The 25939-nt window shown below is 41.6% G+C and overlaps 1 protein-coding gene across 1 annotated transcript in view; it reads right to left on the reverse strand.

Annotated features, from left to right (window-relative positions):
• Positions 1 to 427: 427 nt before the first annotated feature.
• The window catches only part of tsen15 (TSEN15 tRNA splicing endonuclease subunit), a 51493-nt gene continuing 25981 nt past the window's right edge, over positions 428 to 25939 (reverse strand). The window contains 1 exon segment of the mRNA XM_078218064.1: positions 428 to 1409. Within this exon segment, the coding sequence (XP_078074190.1) occupies positions 1220 to 1409 (190 nt within the window). The 3' untranslated portion in view covers positions 428 to 1219.

A 25939-nucleotide genomic window follows, 5' to 3' on the forward strand; every position in this document is an offset into this window, starting at 1 on the left:
ATATTTCTACAAATTCTTGTAACATCTCTGGAAAATGAAAAAATTACTAATTATGGGCTACAACACCCATTTTAAAATATTGCCCTGGTGTTATAACCACACCTACTCATTTTTAAAAAGTACATCAAGCCCCAACATTTTAGAAGGCATTAAAATGCCATATGTCATTGTAACTTATACAGTGGACTTTGCAGTGTGCTTTTAAATTGGTATTTTATTATTTATCCTTTACTCTCCTTGTTTCACACACCAGTTATCCCACACAAGGATGACTGGCAAGACAGCTTCTTTCAATATCAATCAATCCAATCACAAATAGGCTCAACCCTATTTTTCTTTGACTGGTTTATAGATTAGCATCTCATCTTCATGCACAAAATCCCAGCTAGTTTTAATGGAAGTCAATCACCACTTGTGCTTGAATCAATCTGCTTAAGACACTCTTTTAATGTTGTGATAGATTATAGCAGTACAGGTTGAAAGTATCTCCACATTGTTTATCCTTGCTATTCATAAGGCGTAGTGGATGGTTGACAAGGTGTGGTTAACAGTGCATGACAAGGCAGTGACTCAAAGACATTCAGAGGACATCAGATCATAACAGTAAAACTCAGATTTTTTAAAATCAGAACTGCCTATGTTGTCCTTTTGTCTGGAACCGTTAAAGGGAAAATATTTCCTTTTGGCAGGTCTGTTTCTTCTAATACTGCCGATTCATGTTGTAACATCCAGCCTCACTGAATAGCAACCTGCGAGATAGGAAACCAACAGTGGAATTAAAATGCAGAAAGTGCTTCTAACATTGGCCCAGGCAATTTCTCTTGACAGAGAAAAGGAAACCGATAACCCAAACAATAACAAAAATAAATATAAATTGCTCAAATATAATTGAATATATAAATATATTTTAAACAGTCAAAAGTTTGTACAGCATAATGGACCTGAATGTAGATGGACCTTCTTAAAATCTTTTCAGTCACACACGAGCCATTGTTTTATATTGAAGTTGATGAATCCAACTAAGATTAACACTGAATCAGCCATTATAGATCTTCGCCTTCATAAATGAAAGCAACAGGCAAGACCATGAGACACCTTTAAATACAAGACATATCCCCTGAGACAATGCAATGGCGTTTTGTTTTTGCAGAGATTCAACACATTTCTCTCTTTCGGAAAAATAACCTCCACCAGAATAAGCTGGCAAAACAAACTGGGCTCATCGCTGAAATTTCCTCCGCCTCTTTCTACATTGTTTACTGTCCACCTCCTCGACAACGTCTGGTGGCTCTGGTGCAACAAACCCATTGGTAAGTTGATAATACACCACAGTCGAGTCCGAGTCAACAATGGCCAGGGTGAGTTCCTTTGCACTTTGGTCACAGACACACTCCATGATTCTTCTAATCCTAAAAACAAAATCAACAAATGTTAAGATACACTGTGTTTTCCTGGTTGCTTAGTCCATGCAAGAAATTAAAACATAGTTGTCATAGAATCCTACATTGCAGAAGGCGGCCATGCAATCCATCAAGTCTCACCGACCACAATCCCACCCAGGCCCTATCCCCATAATCCCATGCATTTTATCCTAGCTAGCGCCCCTGACCACTGTGCCACCATGCCACCCCTTTTTGCGTTTTTATAATCATACGAAAAGCACTAGGGTGGTCAGGAAAGCATCCATTAAGATGCTTTCATGATGTTCTGACATGTTGAGCTTCAAAAACCTGAGACCCTCTTTCTTGACCCAAATAAATGGTGACAAACCTCTAACACACCCCAGTGGGAGAAAAGCTCAGAAGACAGTAATCTTCAAATTAACCAAGCTCAGGTTTTTTTTTAAATCTTTTTTTTTTAAATCATTAGTGGGACATGGCTAAAGGATGATGAGAAAAAAAAGTAATTCAGTGTTCGTTCCTCAAAAAACAGCCATCTGGATTGATATATCTTTCCTAAACTATAAGCAGTGGATTATTTGATAAACTAGAATTAAAAAACATTTCTGATATTGATAATTCCATTTAAAAAGAGAAAGTTCTGCACAGGTTGTAGAATCTTTCATTGATTTCCGAAAAGACAAAGCCATTTGTATTCCTTACAAAGGACTGACAGTGCAGCACTTATACTGGAAGGGTACAGACACTGCATTAAAGGTATCGGGCATTAGAAAAAAAAACTGTAGAAATGAGCTCGCTGGCACTGACTCCTCTGACTGACAGAATTTACTGGTGACAGATGTTTACAAAAGCATTCACAAGAGATAGATCATAAGAATGACAGATGTGAGAAATTGAAATTCCATAATTAACAATACGGTCTCTCGTGTTTTGACTCTCTGATCTCGCCTGCATCGTCAAGTGTCTTCTTTTATTGTTCAGGAAGGAGAAGGGAAAACATACCAATGAGATGTCAGTTATAAAAATAAACCCATTTATTGTACACAAGTGAACAGAATACAGTTTAAGATCTAAACTTTGCATTTTAATATGAATCTACCCGATTTCACAAGGGAACAATCTAAACAGGCCAGCATGTTTTTCTGGTTGGCGATCAGTGACGAGTGGTGTGCCTCAGGGATCAGTGTTGGGACCTCAAATGTTTACGATTTACGTAGATGATTTGGAGTTGAGGACCAAGTGTAGTGTGTCAAAATTTGCAAATGACACCAAGATGAGTGGCAGGGCAAAGTATGCAGAGGACGCTGAAAGTGTGCAAAGGGATATAGATAGTCTAAGTGAGTGGGCAAGGGTCTGGCAGATGGAGTACAATGTTGGTAAATGTGGGGTCATCCATTTTGGTAGGAATAACAGCAAAATGGACTATTATTTAAATGATAAAAAATTGCAGCATGCTGCTGTGCAGAGGGACCTGGGTGTTCTTGTGCAAGAATCACAAGTTGATTTGAAGGTGAAGCAGGTAATTAAGGCGGCAAATGGAATTTTGTCCTTCATTGCTAGAGGGATGGAGTTTAAAAACAGTGAGGTTATATTGCAGCAGTATAGGGTGCTGTGTACAGTTTTGGTCTCCTTGAGCAAGCATATACTGGCACCGGAAGGAGTGCAGAGGAGATTCACAAGGTTGATTCCGGAGTTGAGAGGGTTGGCTTATGAAGAGAGACTGAGTAGACTGGGGCTATACTCATTGGAATTCAGAAGAATGGAGGGGGGAACTTACAGAAACATATTACGAAGGGAATAGATAAGATCGAAGCAGGGAAGTTATTTCCACTGGCGGGTGAAACTAGAACTAGCCTCAAAATAAGGGGAAGCAGATTTAGGACTGAGTTGAGGAGGAACTTCTTCACACAAAGGATTGTGAATCTGTGGAATTCCCTGCCCAGTGAAGCAGTTGAGGCTACCTCATTGAATGATTTTAAAGCAAGGATTAATAAATTTTTGAACAGTAAAGGAATTAAGGGTTATGGTGAGCAGGTGGGCAAGTGAAGCTGAGTCCACAAAAAGATCAGCCATGATCTTATTGAATGGCGGAGCAGGCTCAGGGAGCCACTTGGCCTACTCCTGCTCCTAGTTCTTATGTTCTTAACTTTAGAGACAATCGGCCTCTCATTCTGACCATTCCAAATTCAAAAAAACTATCTAAGTCTGCCTTTTCCCATACAGAAATTGAGAGATAGATTGAAAGAGGCAAAAATACAAAGTAAAATAATTAACTGACTCTCCACAGCTCCCTGCATTACGATTGCCTCACCGAGCTGTCAATCAAATACTACACAAAATAAAAAACATCCATTTTGTGTTTTGATTTGTCACATGTATTGGGTTACAGTGAAAAGTATTTTTTCTTGCACTACAAAGACAAAACATACCGTTCGTTGAGTAGATAGGGGAGAAGGAAAGGAGGGTGCAGAATGTAGTGTTACAGTAGTTAGAGTTCAGTTTTAAGAGCATAGAACGCGAGTAAAAGATAGAATTGGGGGTATGCTAGGGACAGCTCACAAGAAGTCACCTCGCTCTGGCACCATCTTGAATGTGGAAGCTAAGGCAGCTATTGTTAACTTGGCCCCCTGCTAACCCCCATGAATTAAAAGTATTCAGACATTAAAGCTGCAAGTATTATGTTGGACAACCCCCACTGGATCAAATTGATTTAATGTGTGAGTATATACGATTCAGAGGACTTATTCTTCCTGTATTCTGATTAATTCCTCCTATAAATTTCTGCTCATCATGTTTTCTCAACGTTAGCTGCTTTGCAAACCATAGTTAATTTTATATCAACACAATATAAATCAATCCAAGTTCTCTACTTGGTAAAATATGCAAACATCTGGAAGCATTGCAGCTTGACAACAAAAAGTCTCGGCACTTGCTCTGGAATTCCCTCTTTGGACAGCTCCACCTTTTTTTACAAAATAACCGCTTCAAAACCTACCTCTTTGATGAAGGTTTTGACCATCCTTGTTTGATGCATGTTTTCAGTGTTTTTCCCCCAAATTAGGTAACATGCATCGATTATTGCATTCCAAAAACAGGTTGACTATCTTTTTAGAAACTGAAAAAGGTTAACTTGCTTCTCATTTTGCAGTGTATTCCTCTTCCTACAACCCTCAATAGGTTTGCTGCTTTCAAATGTTGTTAGTTTAAAACAGGCTTGTCTAACCCATGGCCTACAGGCCTCAAGTCGGCTCCTGAAGCCTTTGTATCCAGCCCATGTTCAAACTACAGATAGGTTCAATAAAAGATTCTGCAAAAAGTTACTCATCCAATAGGGTTGTACTATAGGCCCCCAATAGTCACCGGGAAATTGAGGAGCAAATATGAAAGGAGATTACGGGTAGCTCCAAGAAAAATAGGGTGGTAATAGTTGGAGATTTTAACTTTCCCAAAATTGATTGGGACTGCCAAAGTAGTAGAGATTTGGATGGAGACAAATTTGTTGAGTGTATTCAGGAGGAATTTCTCATTCAGTATGTGGATGGCCCGACTAGAGAGGGGGCAAAACTTGACCTTCTCTTGAGAAATAAGAAAGGGTAGGTGACAGAGGTGTTAGTGAGGGATCACTTTGGGACCAGTGACCATAATTCTATTAGTTTTAAGATAGTTATGGAGAATGATAGGTCTGGCTCAAAAGTTAAAATTCTAAATTGGGGCAAGGCCAATTTTGATGGTATCAGGCAGGAGCTTTCAAAAGTTAATTGGGGGAGTCTGTGGGAAGGCAAAGGGACGACTGGTAAGTGGAAGGCTTTCAAAAGTGTATTAACCAGGGTTCAGGGTAAGCACATTCCTCTTAAGAGTGAAGGGCAAGGCTGGTAGAAGTAGGGAACTCTGGATGATTCAGGATATTGAGGTCTTGGTCAAAAAGGAGGAGGCAAATAACATGCATAGGCAGCTGGGATCAAGTGAATCCCTTGAAGAGCATGGGGGTGTAGTAGTAGTTAAGAGAAAAATCAGGAGGGTAAAAAGGGGACATGAGATTGTTTTGGCAGATAAGGCAAAGGAGAATCCAAAGAGCTTCTACAAATACATAAAAGCCAAAAGAGTAACTAGGAAGCGAGTAGGGCCTCTTAAGGATCAACAAGGTCATCTATGTGCGGATCCAAAAGAGATGAGCGAGATCCTCAATGAATATTTCTCATCACTGTTGAGAAAAGCATGGATGTTAGGGAACTTGGGGAAATAGTGATGTCTTGAGGAGTGTACATATTACAGAGGTGGTGGTGCTGGAAGTCTTAAAGCGCATCAAGGTAGATAAATCCCTGGGACCTGAAGTGTATCCCAGAACATTGTAGGAGGCCAAGGAGGAAACTGCGTGTCCTCCAGCAGAGATATTTGAATCATCGATAGTCACAAGTGAGGTGCCTGAAGATTGGAGGGTGGCAAATGTTGTGCCTTTATTTAAAAAGGGCTGCAGGGAAAAGCCTGGGGACTACAGGCCAGTGAGCCTCACATCTGTTGTGAGTAAGTTGTTGGAAGGTACTTTGAGAGACAGAATCTACCGGCATTTAGAGACGCAAGGACTGATTAGGGACAGTCAGCATGGCTTTGAGTGTGGAAAATCATGTCTCTCAAATTTGACTGGGTAACCAAGGTGGTAGATGAGGGCAGTGCAGTTGATATTGTCTACATGGACTTTAGTAAGGCCTTTGACAAGGTATCGCCTGGTAGGTTGTTGCATAAGGTTAAATTTCACGGGATCCAGGGTGAGGTAGCTAAATGGATACAAAATTGGCTTGATGACAGAAGCCAGAAGGTGGTTGTAGAGCGTTGTTTTTCAAACTGGAGGCCTGTGACCAGTGGTGTGCCTCAGGGATCGGTGCTGGGTCTACTGTTGCTTGCCATTTGTATTAATGATTTGGATGAGAATTTAGGAGACATGGTTAGTAAGTTTGCAGATGACACCAAGATTGGTGGCATTGCGGACAGTGAAGAAAGTTCTCAGATTGCTACAGGATCTTGATCAATTGGGCTGACAAATGGCAGATGGAGTTTAATTTTAGATAAATGCGAGGTGATGCATTTTGGTAGATCGAACCAGGGCAGGACTTACTCAGTTAATGGTAGGGCATTGGGGAGAGTTACAGAACAAAGAGATCTAGGGGTACAGGCTCATAGCTCCTTGAAAGTGGAGTCACAGGTGGACAGAGTGGTGAAGAAGGCATTCGGCATGCTTGGTTTCATTGGTCAGAACACTGAATACAGGAGTTGGGACGTCTTGTTGAATTTGTCCAAGACATTGGTAAGGCCACACTTGGAATACTATGTACAGTTCTGGTCACTCTATTATAGAAAGGATATTATTAAACCAGAAAGAATGCAGAAGAGATTTACTAGGATGCTACTGGGACTTGATGGCTTGAATTATAAGGAGAGACTGGGACTTTTTTCTCTGGAGCGTAGGAGGCTGAGGAATGATCTTATAGAGGTCTACAAAATAATGAGGGGCATAGATCAGCTAGTCAATATCTTTTCCCAAAAGGTAGGGGAGTCTAAAACGAGAGGGAATGGGTTTAAGGTGAGAGGGGAGAGATACAAAAGGGTCCAGAGGGGCAATTTTTTCACAGAGGGTGGTGAGTGTCTGGAACAAGCTGCCAGACGTCGTAGTAGAGGCGGGTACAATTTTGTCTTTTAAAAAGCGTTTAGACACATGGGTAAGATGGGTATTGAGGGATATGGGCCAAATGCGGGCAATTGGGACTAGCTTAGGGGTTTTAAAAAAAAAAGGGCGGCATGGACAAGTTGGGCCAAAGGGCCTGCTTCCATGCTGTAAATCTCTACGACTCTAATCAAAGTCCGGTTCTTTCCCACTTTTGCTGCTGATCGACACACAGGAGTAAAACAGCTTTGATTGGAGGAGCGGAGAGAGGATACATGGCTTATATGTTTCCAGAACATATGCTCTCTCAATGGCACATCCTCCTGTGCAAGCACCAGCTCCAGAAAAGAGCACAGCAGTAAAGATGGCAGACCGGGCTGGGGAAGCTAGGAGCAAGAGCATCCGCCCTGTCTAGGGCAGCTGGAGTCCCAGACAGGGCGGATGCTCTGGTTGAGAAAGCTTGACTCCTCTCAGTATTCAAATTCATCTTTGGCAGGAAGATGTCCAAACTTCCCGGACCCGGGTGAGGAGTGAGTGAGGCTGTGCAAGTGTGTGTGTCTGGGTAAGTGGGTGGGCGAGAGCGAGAACCCAGAAACTGGGAGTGAGCTTGACACACACACAAACCCTCTTCTCCTCCTGCTCCCTCTTATTAACGTATCCACAAAGCAGGCCGGGTGAGGAGGAAAAGCCAAACTGAAAGACAATCCACTTCTGATCCCCATTTTCATACGAATTCCACCGAGGCTAGCTCAGAATGTGTGCCACCAAGGTCAGTGTTAGTTAAACCCAACTCTCCGCTTCATCCCTGGTGACCAGGACTTGGGACCTAGTCTGTCTTTCTAGCTCTTCTTCTTAAGCTAAAAGGCAAAAAATGGTTTTAGTGGTTAGCTTGGGTGCTTGGCACTTTTGAAATAGTCAGTTTTATTAAATTACTCTTTTTTAAATGAACTTATTGCTTTGGCTTTTTTTTAAGTTCATGTTTAATATGCCAAACCTTATCTTCCTGAAATTTGCTCATCAGTCTCGCGTGAGAAGAAATATTGAACTTTGATCGTTTCTCGCACCCCCTCCCATGGAAAAGTTTGACAAGCCTGGTTTAAAAGTGCTCTGCAGGTACAATACTTGGAATCAAACTTAATTAAAGGTTAGTACCAGAGTGATGGGCACGTCCCAGTGCACTGGGTTTACTACAGAGCAGATTGCCTGCCATTAATATGCATTTCACAAGAACCAGATGTCTGCTCAGTTATGAAATGTATCATCCAATTTGATATCAAACATCAACTTCTTTTGACATGTAAATATCCATCTGCTGTGCTTGGCATTGGCCCAAAACTAGACCAGCACAAAGCTTTGAAATTTTATACAATTATTTGGTGTTTACAACACAAGTAGGCCATTCAGCCTGACTGGTCCATGCTCCATACAACCCTCCTTTTTAACCCTCTTCATCTCATTCTAACAGCATAACCTTCTATTTTTCTACTTCATGTGCTTAAACACAGGAATGCTATTCACCTCAAATATGAATTCCATATCCTAATCACTCTCTGGGTAAGTAAGTTTCTCCTGAATTCCTTAACGAAAAGATTGAAAGGGTGCAGAGGAGATTTACAAGGATGTTGCCTGGATTGAGTGGCATGCCTTGTGAGGATAGGCTGAGGGAGCTCGGTCTTTTCTCCTTGGAGAGACGAAAGATGAGGGGAGACCTAATAGAGGTGTACAAGATGTTGAGAGGCATAGATTGGGTGGACTCTCAGAAGCTTTTTCCCAGGGTGGAAATGTCTGCTACGAGAGGACACAGGTTTAGGGTGCTGGGGGTAGGTACAGGGGAGATGTTAGGGGGAAGTTTTTCACACAGAGGGTGGTGGGCGAGTGGAATCGGCTGCCGTCAGTGGTGGTGGAGGCAAACTCAATAGGGTCTTTTAAGAGACTCCTGGATGAGTACATGGAGCTTAATAGGATGGAGGGTTATAGGTAGGTCTAGAAGGTAGGGATGTGTTCGACACAACTTGTGGGCCGAAGGGCCTGTTTGTGCTGTAGTTTTTCTATGTTTCTATGAATATTTATGGCCCTTCGTTTCATTCTCTACACAAATCGAAACAGTTTCTTGATCTCTGTCCTATCAACCACCTTTGTAATATTAAAGGCCTCTTATCACGCTGGCCTTACTCATGGGTCTACAGTGCGATACTTTATCAAAAGTGCTTTGGAAATCCAAATATAATCCAGATGAAGCAGATGTTTCAAAAAGAGAATGGGGCTCCAATCTTTGGCATTGTTATATATTTATATTAAAATAATGAGTCTATGCAATGACCAAGATGAAGGCTTAATTGTTGGACAATGGATAGTTGTTTTGTCAAGTATTCCCAGGTCAGATATAACGCAGGTTAAATTTGAGCAAAGCCTTCTCTTCGTCTCCACTAATAGTGTGTCCATCCAAATTCAAGACAACTCCTACATGGCCTGAGTGAAATTTCCAATTCTACCAAATGTGGCACATTATTACATTCACTATCATACAAACCTTTGCCTTTTGTCCTTTCCTATCCCCTTTCTCTGGCAGATATTCATCTCCTGCATCTTCCAGCATCAATGGAAGGTGATTGACCTGAAATGTTGATACTGTTTGACCTGATTATTTCCAGCATTTATCTTTTATTTCAGATTTCCAATATCTATACAGTGTTTTGCTTTGGTGCTACATTTATAGGTGGTTTTGATCTATGGAACTATATTCACTATAAAATTAAATCCACCTTTCTAAGCCTTATAGTCAGTGGAAAGATGAGAATTTATATGCAATATAATGTGGATAAATGTGAGGTTGTCCACTTTAATGGCAAAAACAAGATGATCTGAATGGTGGCAGTTTAGGAAAAAAGGAAGTGCAACGTGACCTAGGTTTCATGGTGGAACAGTCGCTGAAGATTGGCATGCAGGTACACCAAGCAGTGAGGAAAGCCAATGGCATGCTGGCCTTCATAGCAAGAGGATTTGAGTATAGGAGTAAGCATGCCTTGCTGCAGTTATATAGGGTCTTGGTGAGGCCATATGTTGAGTATTGTGTGCCATTTTGGTTTACTAGTCTGAGGAAGGACATTCTTGCTATTGAGGGAGTCCAGCAAAGGTACACCAGACTGATTCCTGGAATGGCAGGACTGACACAAGAGGAGAGACTGGGCTTGCACTCACTGGAATTTAGAAGAATGGAGGGGGGAATCCCATAGAAACATAAAATCCTGATGGGATTGGACAGGCTAGATGCAGGAATGTTCCTGATATTGGGGAAGTGCAGAACTAAGGGTCACAGTCTAAGAATAAGGGGTAAGCCATTCAGGACTGAGATGAGGACGAACTTCTTCACTCAGTTGTAAACCTGTGGAATTCTCTACCAACGAAAGCTGTTGGGACAGTTCGTTAGTTATGTTCAAGAGGGAGCTGGATGTGGCCCTTGTGGCTAAAGGGATCAAGGGATATGGAGAGAAAGTGGGATACTAAAAGTGCATGATCAACCATGATCATATTGAATGGTGGTGCAGGCTCGAAGGGCCGAATGGCCTACTCCTGCATCTATTTTCTATGTTTAAAATCTATCAAGCTTTTGGTCACCTCATATCTTTGCATGGATTGGTATCAAATTTTGAAGCTAATCTTTCTGTTTACCTTATTGGAACATTTATCGCATACATTCCTCCATTCCATACATTCCTTGAACACAATTTGGAAAGTAGGAAGGGAACAGAATGTACTCTGGGTGGAGGACTTCAAATGTTCATCCTCAAGAGTGGTTCAGTTGTATGATTATTGACCAAGCCTTGAAAAACATACCTGTCAGACTGGGTCTGCAGCAGGTGGTGAGGGAACCAACCAGAGGGAAAAAGATACTTGAATTCACCCTCACTAATCTGCCTGCCGCAGATGTATCTGTCCATGACCGTATCGGTAGGAGCAACCACCGTGCAGTCCTTATGGAGACAAAGTCCCAACTTCACATCGAGGGTACCCTCCATCATGTTGTGGGGCACTACCACCACGTTAAATGGGATAGACTTAAACAGATCCAGCAGCTCAAAATGGACATCCACAAGCTGCTGTGGGCCATCACCAGCAGCAGAATCATATTTAACCACAATCTGTAACCTCATGATGTGGCACATCCCTCACTCTACCATTACTATAAGCCAGGAGACCATCCCTGGTTCAATGAGGAGTGCAGGAGCATATGCAAGGAGCAGCACCAGGCGTACCTAAACATGAGATGCCAACCTGATGAGGCTACAACACAGGGCTACATGCATACTACAGCTGAAGCAGCATGCAGGAGACAAAGCTATACAATCCCACAACGAACAAATTAGATCAAAGCTCTGTCGCCCTGCGACATACTGTCACAAATGGTGGTGGACAATCAATTAATTGACTATCCATTTTGGCCTCTTCCAGAGTCCAACATCACAGATGCTACAGTTGGTTAAATTATGCCTTAAATGTCACCTCTGGTATGAATCATTCACTTGACATTACTAGTTGAGGATGGCTGCAAATGCTTCAACCTAATCTTTTGCACTAACATGCTGAACCATCATCACTGAGCCACCTCCTCTCATTGATTGTTCAATGCTCCATCATCATTCACGACTGGATATGGTAGGATTGCAGAGCTTTATCTGACCCACTGGTTGAGGGTATCGCTTAGCTCAGTCTAAATCATGCTGCTGCCACTAATTTCACCAGGTTGGCACCTAATTTTTAAATGCGTCTTGTATTGCTCAAGGCATGCTCTGAACACTCCTCATTGAACAAGGTTTGGACCACTTTCTTGATCGTAAAGGTAGAATGAGGGATTTGCCAGACTATGAGGTTACAGATTGAGGTGGAATACAATTCTGCCGTTGCCTTAATAGTATAATTTCCTCCTTTATGGCTAAGGCCTAGGTATTAACATTGGCACAAAGTGAAAGGAGCTAGCCGGCTGGTCAGGTGCCAGAGTAAGCTTTTTCTTTCCTCGGAATATCGTCAACAAGGGACAGTACTGTAATGATTTAATACCAGTGCAAGGAGTGCCTTTCCTTCCAATTTCAGAGTTGAATTTTCAAAAAAATTCAAGCTGCCTGGCACAGAATTTTAAATACATTTGTATAAAATGACAGTAAAAGTTGACAGTGAAATCACAACCTTCCAAAGTTTTTACTGTGTTCCCCGGCCAATTTAATGCATTTCAGTGGACATCAGGTGAATCATTGGTCCAGATGTTCCCGTCAAAGGCAACATTGTGGTTAATGGTGCGCAGAACTCGAGGCAGGAGCAGCAGCAGATGGGAGGTTAAAATATCCAATAGCTGCTGTCTGAGCTGCACCACTCCATTAGCTTCACAAAATGGCATCTCACTGTTTGGTTTATCACTGCCATGCACTGAATGGCATGAAGTTACTGTATTTGTGTGGTAAGTATAAAAGTTGGTCTGTCCATTTGAATATAAATACCTTTTTAAAAATGTGATGTGTGTTCATTAGGAAATTTCTTTAGGCATTAATTGCCATTGAAGTTTGGAAAACAAACATGATTTTTTTTACTTCTCTCATCAACCAATCTTGTTTTCCCCCTCACTATTTGTATCTAATTTGACATTGAATTCCCTTACTCTACAATATACTTCCTTTTTAGTCCTTGCACTGTTCCTGTCACAATCCTCCAATGTGATTCATTATGATACGCAGTTGCTTTCCCTCTTCAAGCGAGTCCCAGGTACTGTCACTATGACATTAATAGCTTACGCTTTCAGAAACATGCCTTACTAAAAGCTTAGACTTTAAAATGCAAGGGCCAATCTAATGGCAGACACCTTCAGATCTACCATGGCAGAATCTGTCTCACTTAAGAGAACACCAAGAAAGAGGTTTAAAATCAAAACCGTCTGATGTAGGTCTAACTCAGGGAGAAGTGTATATTGCACATAATTTTTTTTTTAAAAAAGGAGTGGAAGGAGGTTTACTTCAACTTGAACCTGTGAACGGAACAAACCTGACCCTGTGAAATAAAAATCAGAGGCCACACGACTCTTAATAATCAGAGAGGTTCCCGGTTCCATGACACCTGCTGCGTGCAATACAATGGACTGAGTCTCCAGATAGTCAGGAAGTTCTGGGAATTGGGAAGAGCATTTTACAAAGAAACTCAGGGGGTGGGAGAAAAAAAAAAACAAAGGTCACAACCATAAAGAGCAAGCAAACAGCACATAATTTAGGAACTTCAAAAAGGGAAAAAAAACCTCATACGCAGTAGTGATTCACCGGGAAGCTTCATAAAAGTTAAAGAATGAGTGGCTTTAAGATTTCTTCCTGAATTGATCGGATCCTGTATCAAAGAACGGATTTAAACATCAATTAAGAATGCAGGACGCAGTGGCCTATCTGGAAACAGGACACTTAAAGGAACGCAAAGCCTCACTGTGCTCTACAAAGCACAATGTCCAATTGTGAATATATTCTGTGGAGCAGCTACCTTCGACTGAAATTAAAACCAGTAGCTTGAAGTGGCATGCTCACTGTGCAGTTAAATAGGATATCGCCTGATCGTAAACTTCTTAGTGAAATATTACATGAATCTTCTTCTGTTACACTATGTCTTTATGCTTCCAGCTGCAAATATTTGACAAAAGCATGCTATGTCTTACTGCTTCCAACCGAAAATGTTTGACAAAAGCGATTGCTTTCAAATTACTGTGGACTTTAAAAAATTGTAGAAATAAATCATGTTTAGACAGAACTGAGTGGGACACGTTCTGGAATGAAAGCATAGCAAACATAAAGTTGGAGGGAAAAAGAGATGTTTCATTTAAGAATTCCATTCCATTTCTCTCCCCACACATAGTAGTGCACTAAGGCAGATTTTCATCTGTGTCCATAGTAATTCCTGGAGCAGGTCGCTAGGCAGTTGCCAGGGGCTTATAGCTTGAGGAGCCCCACTCCATATCAAGCGTACCTGACCAGGAGTCTCTCCCGCTCTTACCACCAGCTACTGGCATGTTGGAAGGCTTTTTCAGGTTGACACACTCAACCTGTTTGACCACGTTATGAACACATGTTCCTTGGCCATCAAGTCCATCAGGGAACCCAGAGCTTCTGGCTCAGAGGCAGGGACACTATCCACTGCACCACAAGACCTCATTTAAGAATGCAACAGCAAAATTACTTATTAATGAGATGGGCACAAATAAAAAGTGGTTGGGCTGAATGAGGTTAGGATAGTGTCCATTCACAGCCTTTCCATGCATACAGCTGGCAGGCTTACATGTGGTCTTCCAACAGAATGGTGCACAAGCTATGGAAGATGTTGCACCTGGAGACAGTCACTCAAAGTTTCTAATCGGTGAGTCCAGGAACATGAACCATAGGAAGCTGGAAGTGATTATGGACTGATTGCCGTAAGGATAGTAATTCCATGGAGATAAATATAAAAGAACATTCCTTTTTGTGATTTAAAGTACAAGTTGCAAACAAAAGTAGCATTTAGTTAATGGTGTTTTTAATCATTTGCTACAGCAAAAATTTAAACTGTGAAATAGTCATATTTTGCAGCTAATAACTGGAAGTTCACATATCCTTTTAAACATTATTGATCTCTACGAGATAGTAATAATACAGAGCAAGACAAAGCAGGCTGAGTTAGAGTTTGGAACTAGTGCTGAAGCTGAGAGAGGAAATCTTGCGAAATCTTGGAGGCTGGAGAAGAGGAGGGAAGAGATCAATAAGCGACTTGGGAATACAGTCCACGTCACTAGAATGGCGGTTTCAGCAGAGCAGGTAGTGGAAGTGTAGGCAGGCGGAGAGGGTTCATTAACAACTCATATTTATATATCTTCAATATAGTAAAAATTCCCAAGGCCCGTTACAGGAGAATGATCAAACATCATATGATACTGAGGCACAAAAAGAAATATTAGAAAGTTGGTCAAAAGCCTGATCAAAGAGTTTTAAGGAGGACCTTAAAGGAAGAGAGAGATGTGGAGGCCCACAAGTTTCAGCCAGAGATAAAATGTCAAGAGCCTTGTTCACAAGTGAATGGACATTTTGAAGGCAACGTCAAAAGTCGATTAAAACTATAGAACTACAGCATTCCTACAGTGCAGAAAGAGGCCATCAGACCCATCAAGACTATACCGACTCTCCAAAACAGCATCCCACCATGCCCTCCCCTCCGCCATATCCCCGTAACCCCACACATTTGACATGGCTTATCCACCTAACCTGCACATATTTGGACAGTGGGAGGAAACCGAAGCACCCGGAGGAAACCCATGCAGACAGTGGGAGAACACGCTAACTCCACACAGTCACCCAAAGCTGGAATCGAACCCAGATCCCAGGCACTGCGAGGCAACAGCATGAACCCATCATGCCACCCAACCAGACATTTTTGTTTTCCTCACTGAATTGAAATTTAGCTGGGAATTGAATCTGGGTCCCCAGAGCATTAATCACCTTAATCCTGTGACAATACCACTGCCCCACCACCTCCCAAATAGATTAGTGATTGTTGATTGCCTGAGAGGCCAAAGAGGTAGTGGCAGGAGAGCAAAACGCCTGATATTTGTGGCCTCCTATGCATACTTGGGGCCTATGCTCCCCGAACAGAAATCTGTTCCCTCATCTCCTTAGCAGAGTTCCTCACATTTTCATAACCTGGCTGGTAAAGTGTCCTTCTCTCAAATGTCTTTAAGTTAGGCTCTCCCAAACCTGGCACCGTATTAACAGATTTTGATGTTTATATCAATTATAAACAGCTCATTAGCTCCTCACAAAGCACTAAATGAATCAAACTGGAGGTGCATTATGATTAGCTGTCATTTTATCTCCATCGCCATTAATTAAATTGCACTCATAAATCAAACATTTTGAGAGGAAAATAGGGCCCTACCTAGCTGGGAAGACTGATTAGAATGTCACATCGTGTAACATTTCTAATAAAAAAATCTTGTTCTGGGTTTTAGTTATTAACTATGGATGGACATAGATATGAATAAACAATTCGGAACAGGAGTAGGCCATTCAGCCCCTTGAGCCTTAGAAAAGTACAGCTCCACTCAATGATATAAATATACTGTGCAGCATTTCCATTGAATGTCAGTACCTGACCACAACCAAAATTCATCCTCAATGCACGGTGTGAAGGAAAAAAAGTTGTATAATCAGACACAATAGGGTGGCATTAATTCTAATAGAGCAAAGGGGATTTACACCATATAAAACTTATTTGGATCTACTAGTGTTTTCTTTCTGTTTTGGTGTTTAATTCACTGTCACATCTCTTCCAGGAATACCCATCTTGAAGTTCTATTTCTTCCTCCAATGGAATTTCCATTTGCCGCTTATTTAATTTTGTTCGCCTTCATTACCTTTGGTTTCTCTACTCATGTTTGATCCCTTTGCTCAACACCACAGTATTTTATTCACTGGAATACAGAAGGGTGAACCTGGCCTCCCAGTTTGTTTTGTTAACTCAATTAATCTTTACCCAACATTGCTGGAAATTCCAAACATCAAAATCTAGTCTAATTTTAAACAAAATATTTTTGTAACCTCCCCCCCCCCGGCATCAATTAGACTCCCCTCACAATATAAACCATGCTGAGAAACGAGAAACACAGAATATGCTGAAGTCTCTTGTAAAGTTTCAACATTTTCATGTCACTTTGAGCCAGAAGAGCTCTACACCACGAGTAATTGAGAGATAGAGACTGGCATTTCTGTTACATTTTTCACAACCACTGGATGCCTTTAAGGCAAATAGCATAGCTTTATTTAAGGAAACGCTAGAGAAGCACTGGAGGGAGAAAGGAATGGAAGGATATGTTGGCTGAGCGTGAATAAAAAAGGGTAAGAGACTCCGTGTGGAGCAGCATCTCCATTATGGATCTATTGGGCTGAAAGGTCCGCTTTTGTGCTGCAAATACCTTGCAAATTCATGTTATTTTTTGCAATAGCAGCTCCTTGACCAGGCAGCAAGGACATGTGTGAAGCTTCATGATATATACAATAGCATCCTCCACTGAATTTAGTATGTACACAAATCATATCGTCTAGTAAGCCATAAATAAACTTGGCTGGGAAGAATGGACATAAACACAAACGTACAAATAAGCAGGAGTAGTAGGCCATTCAGCCCCTCCAACATTTGATAAGCTCATCTGATTGAGGCCTCAACTCTACTTTCCTACCTACTCTCTAAACCCTCGGACTCTCATCAATCAAGAATCTTTCCAAGTCAGCCTTAAAACTATTCAGTGACCCTACCACCATTGCATTCTGGGGGAGAGAGAGCTGTTGCATGTGATTGAACCATTATTCAGCAGTACTCAATACCCAGTAGATGCTTATATAGCTTTTAGCCCCCAAAAAGTGAGGCTAATAACTGATCAGGATTGATAACCCTCACAAATAGTTCAAGCCATGTTAACGATAATGATTTTATAGCAGAAATATTCAAAAATCAATGAGTTTTGTTGTAACCAGAGTCGGATCTCCGACACAAAAATAATAAAGTACTGCGAGCTTCTCTCCAAATGAAATACTGGCTTAAACACAAAGTAAGTAGTTTAACAACACCAGGTTAAAGTCCAACAGGTTTATTTGGTAGCAAAAGCCACACAAGCTTTCGGAGCTCCAAGCCCCTTCTTCAGGTGAGTGGGAATTCTGTTCACAAACAGGGCATATAAAGACAGAGATTCAATTTACATGAATAATGGTTGGAATGCGAATACTTACAACTAATCAAGTCTTTAAGAAACAAAACAATGTGAGTGGAGAGAGCATCAAGACAAGCTAAAAAGATGTGTATTGTCTCCAGACAAGACGACCAGTGATAACCAAGTTAAACTGAAACTGATAGCCAAGTTCCGCACACACGAGGACAGCCTCAACCGGGATATTGGGTTCATGTCACACTATCTGTAACCCCCACAGTTGCCTGGACCTGCCGAGTTTCACTGGCTGTCTTGTCTGGAGACAATACACATCTTTTTAGCCTGTCTTGATGCTCTCTCCACTCACGTTGTTTTGTTTCTTAAAGACTTGATTAGCTGTAAGTATTCGCATTCCAACCATTATTCATGTAAATTGAGTCTCTGTCTTTATATGCCCTGTTTGTGAACAGAATTCCCACTCACCTGAAGGGGCTTGGAGCTCCGAAAGCTTGTGTGGCTTTTGCTACCAAATAAACCTGTTGGACTTTAACCTGGTGTTGTTAAACTTCTTACTGTGTTTACCCCAGTCCAACGCCAGCATCTCCACACTTAGACACAAAGGCCAGTGCAACCAACAAGCAGTTAGTACTATACAAGGTACTTATAGTAGGGAGCTTAGAATTAAAAATATAACCTTTACTAGGTACTGATGAATCAGCAATGGCAAAAATCCAAAGGCACAGATTCCAACAAATTAAACCTGCATTATAAGTGCATACCCAGTGTCCAATTTCCCTCTGCATGGGTGAGCAGGCACATTAGGAGAACAAACCTCTTATACTCCAATTGTATATGCTAAGTTCAGATTACTTTAATGGACTAGTAATTGGATCTTCAGAGATCTAAAGATTGTTACAATCCCCATGGGGAACCCGTAAACCAAAATAACCAAATTTACTGATTGACCTCAAAGAACAAATCTCCAACAAGATTTCACTTTTTGTAGCTTTTACATCAACACAAACCGAAGCCAATAAAAATTTCTCATGGCATTAACAGGCAAATGATACCTTGAGATAAATTTTAATTTAAGTACTTAATACAACAAAAGATACATCTGACCACAAGCTTTCGTTTGCACAAATGTGGCACTATATAGCTACACAGTTCCACAATAGGCTGTTCTTTATTCACGCAGGGCAAGAGAGAAGTCTTATCTGACTCCTAATGGAGTTTGCACATTCTCCTCGTGTCTGCGTGGGTTTCCTCCGGGTGCTCCAGTTTCCTCCCACAGTCCAAAGATGTGCGGGTTAGGTTGATTGGCCAGGTTAAAAATTGTCCTTGAGATGTGTAGTTAGAGGGATTAGCGGGTAAATATGTGGGGGTAGGGCCTGGGTGGGATTGTGGTCGGTGCAAACTCGATGGGCCGAATGGCCTCCTTCTGCACTGTAGGGTTTCTATGTGACACAGCTTTCACCTTTTAGTTTCAGGAGTACGATCATCAGTAAGATACACTTCTACGACGCTCTCTACTTCTGGTTATGACAGTCCTGTAGGTGCAGCTTTCCAGAGTTAATTTTCTATTGACCAACCAATAATAAGCTGGTTCGAAGTTTAGCCGCTTCTGGGAAAACACCCAGCTCTGACATACCTGAATGCTCACACAACTTTCCAGGATTTAGGCTATTTTAACCAGCTCGCACAGTGCCCCTAATATGACCTGCTGCCTTTTCTGACCTCTTTCTAAGAGTGATTTGCTGCTTCTCCTCAGAAGTTGTGTGTTGTCCTTTCTATCTGTCGGCTTTCTCTTTGTGTCTGCATCTGTGAACTGATAGCCTTCATCCACCAGCTCTTTCTGCTTGTTGCACTCCTTTGCATACGAGTCACATGGCTTCTGGTCATAACTTTCTTCCAGTTGGTCTTGCTCCTCGGTCAAAGATTGCCAGGTCACATGGACCATTATTTATTACCCAAGAAAACTGCAATTGATCCCATGACAATTTGTGCAAACTCTTGTGGCCAAGTGGCCAACAGGCTAAGCAATTCAGCCCAACATAAAGTTGGACACTTTAAATTAATCCACAGCTAAACAGCTTCAGCAAGCAAAAAGGCCTAATGGAATGTGGACAAGGTCACCACAGGTCAAAAGCCAATAGGGGTCCACCCAGACCTGTCTTACATATTGAACATAGATGCTCAAGCTTAATAATGGGGGAATCATTATGACCCAAACCCATCAAGACGTACTCAGCCAGTAGAAAAAGACAATATATTTGTGTATTCAGCAACTGTGGGGAGAGAATAGAGCCAACGTTTCGAGTCTAGATGACCCTTCATCAGAACCCTTCACCAGCTCTGATGAAGGGTCATCTCGACTCAAAATGTTGGCTCTACTCTATCTCCATAGATGCTGTCAGACCTGCTAAGATTTTTCAGCATTTTCTATTTTTGTTTCAGATTCCAACAGCCACAGTATTTTGCTCGCGTATTCTCCAGTTTCAGCCAAGTTCCCTGTTATTAACCACATCGTGAAAGGGGATACGTGTACCCAGGATGACCTGGCCAAACCTCATTGGGTGCTGTGACCCTATTGGCTGAAAGCCAGAGAAATGCCAGAAGGGCTGAGAGAGGGGACTGAACTGGACATCTTGAGACAAACCCCAGTGAAGACTCAACCGGCCAGATGCGACCCATGATAATGGAAGAGGGCATAGGAGATCCACCTTCGTACCAAGAAAACACAGAGTTCATCCATTGGCGCGAGTTCAGTGAATCTAATCCAACAACTTCATCAGAACGGGTGGTATATGTGTTTTTCAGGCGGTCAGCCTAGTTTGGGGAAAAGTTAACTTAATTTATTGTCTAACAGTTGTTTCCTTAACCTGTGAGTGTTTTAATAAGTTTGAGCTACAGTCCTTTGTCTCAAAGTAAGAGCACCTGGTAAACATGTTTTTGAGTATTAAAATGGTCAAAAGTGTTTGCATAGAGGATTTCACAGGTAATACTCTTAAACATAGAACATAGAACAGTACAGCACAGAACAGGCCCTTCGGCCCACGTTGTTGTGCCGCGCTTTGTCTGAAACCCAGATCAAGCTATTTCCTCCCTATCATCCCAAAGTGCTCCATGTGCCTATCCAATAGCTTCTTAAATGTTCCTAAAGTTTCTGACTCCACTATCCCTGCAGGCAGTCCATTCCACACCCCAACCACTCTCTGAGTAAAAAACCTATCTCGGACATCCTTCCTATATCTCCCACCATGAACCCTATAGTTATGCCCCCTAGTTACCACTCCATTCACCCGAGGAAATAGTCTTTGAACGTTCACTCTATCTATCCCCCTCATCATCTTATAAACCTCTATCAAGTCTCCTCTCAACCTCCTCCGCTCCAAAGAGAAAAGCCCAAGTTCCCTCAACCTTTCCTCATAAGACCTACCGTCCAAACCAGACAGCATCCTGGTAAATCTCCTTTGCACTCTTTCCAGTGTCTCCACATCCTTCTTGTAGTGAGGTGACCGGAACTGCACACAATATTCCAAATGTGGTCTCACCAAGGTCCTGTACAGTTAAAAGTCTTTTTCAAAAATTCTTAAAAACAAGTACAGATTCCACAGACATTTTAAAGATTATCCTTACTGTTCTGCTTCAGGGGACAAAGGTCGTCACAAAATTTGTTTTGAACAGTTTTTTCACAAAACATCACTTTGAATCAATTGATGTGATACATAGCTGCCAAGGAGAAGATTAAGGTTTTTTTCTGAAACAATACTCCCCCGTCCATTGGAAAATTGGTCTGGGTTTTAAAATACACGGTGAGTGTTCCATTCCGGGGAAGATGTTCAATTCATTTACCAATGTAAATATAACATTTTCCACCTATTAAAACAGATAGAAAGATTGAAGGCTAGAGCATCACACAATCATTATGGCGCAGGAGGCCATTCGACTCATCTTGTCTGCGCTGACTCTCCAAATAAGCATTATGATTTTGTGCCATTCTCCTGCCTTTTCCTCGTACCCTTGCACGTTGTTTCTGTTCAAGTAATCACCTAATGCCCTCTCGAATGCCTTGATGGAACCTGCCTCCACCACACTCTCAGGCAGTGCATTCCAGACCCCAAACTACCCTGTGTCAGAAAGTTTTTTTCTTGTATCACATTTGCTTCTTTTGCCAGTCACTTTAACTCTGTGCCCTCTCACTCTCCTTTTACAAGCAGAAACAGTTTGTCTACTCTGTCAGCTCCAACATGATTTTGAATATCTCTATCAAATCTCCTCTCTTCACCTTTTCTCCGAGGAAAACAGTCCCAACCTCTCCAATCTTTCCTAATTCCTGGAACCATTCTTGTGAATCTCTTCTGCACTCTCTCCAATCCTTCCTATAGTGTGGCACCTAGAACTGTACACAATATTCCAGCTGCGATCTAACTAGTGTCTTGTATGATATTGGTCTTTCTTTTAAAAAATACAGTGTTCCAAAACACTGCTGACATTATATTTGACTTGATTTATGCTGCTGTGCTTTGAAATGCATAATGAATAAATTGCACTTATGATGCTTTTATTCCCATTTATGCTGCAGTCTATGCTGAATTAAATCAACACTATAACAATGCCATGACCTGTTCATCCTGCTACATAATCTGTTAATTGCATCAGATATATAGAAGGAAATAGATAATAAAATTGGCAAAGTGGAAATCTGCAACATAACTTCTGGTGTCCATTCAATACTGAAGTGCTATAACTTATGCTTAACATACTGCATTCCTTGCTACTGGACCTTCTGTGGACTAAAGCTCCAAGGCCAATAAGAGCAAGGAGGTTGCGCTGAATATGCAACCAAACATGACGCAGGAATGATACAACAGAGAAAGAGGCCATTCGGCCCACTATGACACTGCACAGATAGCACGTGCAAATGGGACAGAAGCTGTGTGCTGATACTCCCCAATGCCTTATATTTGTTTTGCTGCTGGAACTCCAGCATATACATTTTTCCAATGAGTAATTTCAGATATTTTATTTCTGAATGAATCAAATGAAAGGTGAAAGAAAAACATCTTGCTGGTTTGTAAGCAAGTACTAATCTATTCACCAATCATATAATTTAGCTTTCTTTCAGTGAGCTGTGTGGCTGGTTACAGCTCTCCCTGTCCCAATTATCAACTTCCAGCTCCTATCAATAGCCTAGCAATGTTACTGCCTTTTAGAATTCAGTTGCTCTGGTTAACATTTGAAGAAAAAGGATACACAGCAGTACAATGTGAAAATTCCATTCCACGGTGGATTATCATAATTAATGTACTTGCATACATGGAGACATTCTTTTAAAAAGTCACCTTCATTTCTGCAAACCAAGTCCTACTTCAAAAGGAGGATGAAGCATCTTTTCCCAGGTTTGTTTCATTGGTGCTCCACAAGAACTTGTTCACAAGGACTTATTTCTAACATTGGCCCAGCATTACATTTCTATCCACATGTGGTAGTTGGTGGGGGGTAGGGAGAAAGAATATGTACACAAGATTAATTGGACAGCAATTAACTGGTCAGCTGCAATCATTTATGGTTTGGTGCATTTTTCAAATACCACAGAATGTCTCATTTAACTGCAAAATTAAATAATTGATGGAGTGCAAAAATCGCACACATCATCTGCTATGTAAAGTTTGTACAGTGTTTGCGAAGTATTTCTAACGCAAATGAAAAGCTAAGAGATTAACCTTGCTGCTGCTCTTCCTCCTTGTGCAGTGCCTGAAGCACCTTTTCAACCTTGTTCAACCACCGGTTCAGCACAATCCTGAGAAGAAGCTTGCTGAATATAAAAACATTATGGGTCACATTCCAACAATACATACCCAGTATCTGACGAGTAAAACTGAATGCCAGCTATTCCCCAAGTGAATACATTGGTATTGGTATAGTACCAGAAGATTGGAGGTTAGCGAATGTTGTCCCATTGTTTAAGAAGGGGAACAGAGACTTCCCCGGGAATTATAGACCGGTGAGTCTCACTTCTGTTGTCGGCAAGATGTTGGAAAAAATTATAAGGGATAGGATTTATAGTTATTTGGAGAGTAATGAATTGATAGGTGATAGTCAGCATGGTTTTGTGGCAGGTAGGTCGTGCCTTACTAACCTTATTGAGTTTTTTGAGAAAGTGACCAAGGAGGTGGATGGGGGCAAGGCAGTGGACGTGGTATATATGGATTTTAGTAAGGCGTTTGATAAGGTTCACCATGGTAGGCTTCTGCAGAAAATGCAGATGTATGGGATTGGGGGTGATATAGGAAATTGGATCAGGAATTGGCTAGCGGATAGGAAACAGAGGGTGGTGGTTGATAGTAAATATTCATCATGGAGTGCGGTTACAAGTGGTGTACCTCAGGGATCTGTTTTGGGGCCACTGCTGTTTGTAATATTTATTAATGATCTGGATGAGGGTATAGTTGGGTGGATTAGCAAATTTGCTGATGACACCAAAGTCGGTGGTGTGGTAGACAGTGAGGAAGGGTGTCGTAGTTTGCAGGAAGACTTAGACAGGTTGCAAAGTTGGGCCGAGAGGTGGCGGATGGAGTTTAATGCGGAGAAGTGTGAGGTAATTCACTTTGGTAGGAATAACAGTTGTGTTGAGTATAGGGCTAACGGGAGGACTTTGAATAGTGTGGAGGAGCAGAGGGATCTAGGTGTATGTGTGCATAGATCCCTGAAAGTTGGGAATCAAGTAGATAAGGTTGTTAAGAAGGCATATGGTGTCTTGGCGTTTATTGGTAGGGGGATTGAATTTAGGAGTCGTAGCGTTATGTTGCAACTGTACACAACTCTGGTGCGGCCGCACTTGGAGTACTGTGTGCAGTTCTGGTCCCCACATTACAGGAAGGATGTGGAGGCTTTGGAGAGGGTGCAGAGGAGGTTTACCAGGATGTTGCCTGGTATGGAGGGGAGATCCTATGAGGAGAGGCTGAGGGATTTGGGATTGTTTTCGCTGGAAAGGCGGCGGCTAAGAGGGGATCTTATTGAAACATATAAGATGATTAGAGGTTTAGATAGGGTGGATAGTGATAGCCTTTTTCCTCTGATGGAGAAATCCAGCACGAGGGGGCATGGCTTTAAATTGAGGGGGGGTAGTTATAGAACCGATGTCAGGGGTAGGTTCTTTACCCAGAGGGTGGTGAGGGATTGGAATGCCCTGCCAGCATCAGTAGTAAATGCGCCTAGTTTGGGGGCGTTTAAGAGATCCGTAGATAGGTTCATGGACGAAAAGAAATTGGTTTAGGTTGGAGGGTCACTGTTTTTTTTTTTTAACTGGTCGGTGCAACATCGTGGGCCGAAGGGCCTGTTCTGCGCTGTAATGTTCTATGTTCTACAACCAACTCTTGTGCTCCAAGTTCTCATAAGTCCTGTATTCACCGTGTCAAATATTGAAGCAGGAATGGTTCAATTTAATACCCTTCTAAATATTGCACACTCATACTTAGCTAGTATTAGCCAAATAACTATTATGTAAAAAGAAAAATACTTACTTGGAAGCTTGCATTAATGATTTCAAAAAGCAGGATTCTAATTAAGAATTTTCTTCCAAATTCCAAAGTGGTAAAATAATCGGATTACTCAACTTAGAGAATCCAAATAATCAAAGTAATTGGTTATTTTGCTAACCAATTCAGCAAACAAGGTGAATAGCTCAGTATCCTTCATTCTTCTTCTTCAGATTATTTGAGAGCTGCTGAAATGCAGCTTATGTTATGACTATCTCACAAGGCAGACCTCAAGTCTACTTCAGCTAGAATAGGAATTGAACCCCGTAATACTGATCCACCTCTACCCATCTAACCCACTGAGCTAAAGCCCTCCAATTGGGTATTAGAGTTGTTAACATTAAGTTAAATGTGGAACTCCCCTTCCACTTCTCTCTCTCTATGGCTGCATTGTACTCTTTCTTGCTTTTTATAAATTCAGGCAAGTGCAAGCAAAGAGGGGGTGGTATCGGCAGGGGTAACAGAACATGTCCAAACTGAATTCATACTGAATGCAGGTCATAGCTTATTCCAACAATTCAGGAAATTGTCCAGCTCAGACCGTTGCATATTAATTGCAAGGCCACACTGCATTAAACAAACCAAATCCGTAGAAACAGATGTGGTTAAGTTATTGTATAAGCCTAATATTACATAGAACATAGAACAGTACAGC

The sequence above is a fragment of the Mustelus asterias genome, chromosome 8 (genome assembly GCF_964213995.1).
Source record: "Mustelus asterias chromosome 8, sMusAst1.hap1.1, whole genome shotgun sequence".
Lineage (NCBI taxonomy): Eukaryota > Metazoa > Chordata > Chondrichthyes > Carcharhiniformes > Triakidae > Mustelus > Mustelus asterias.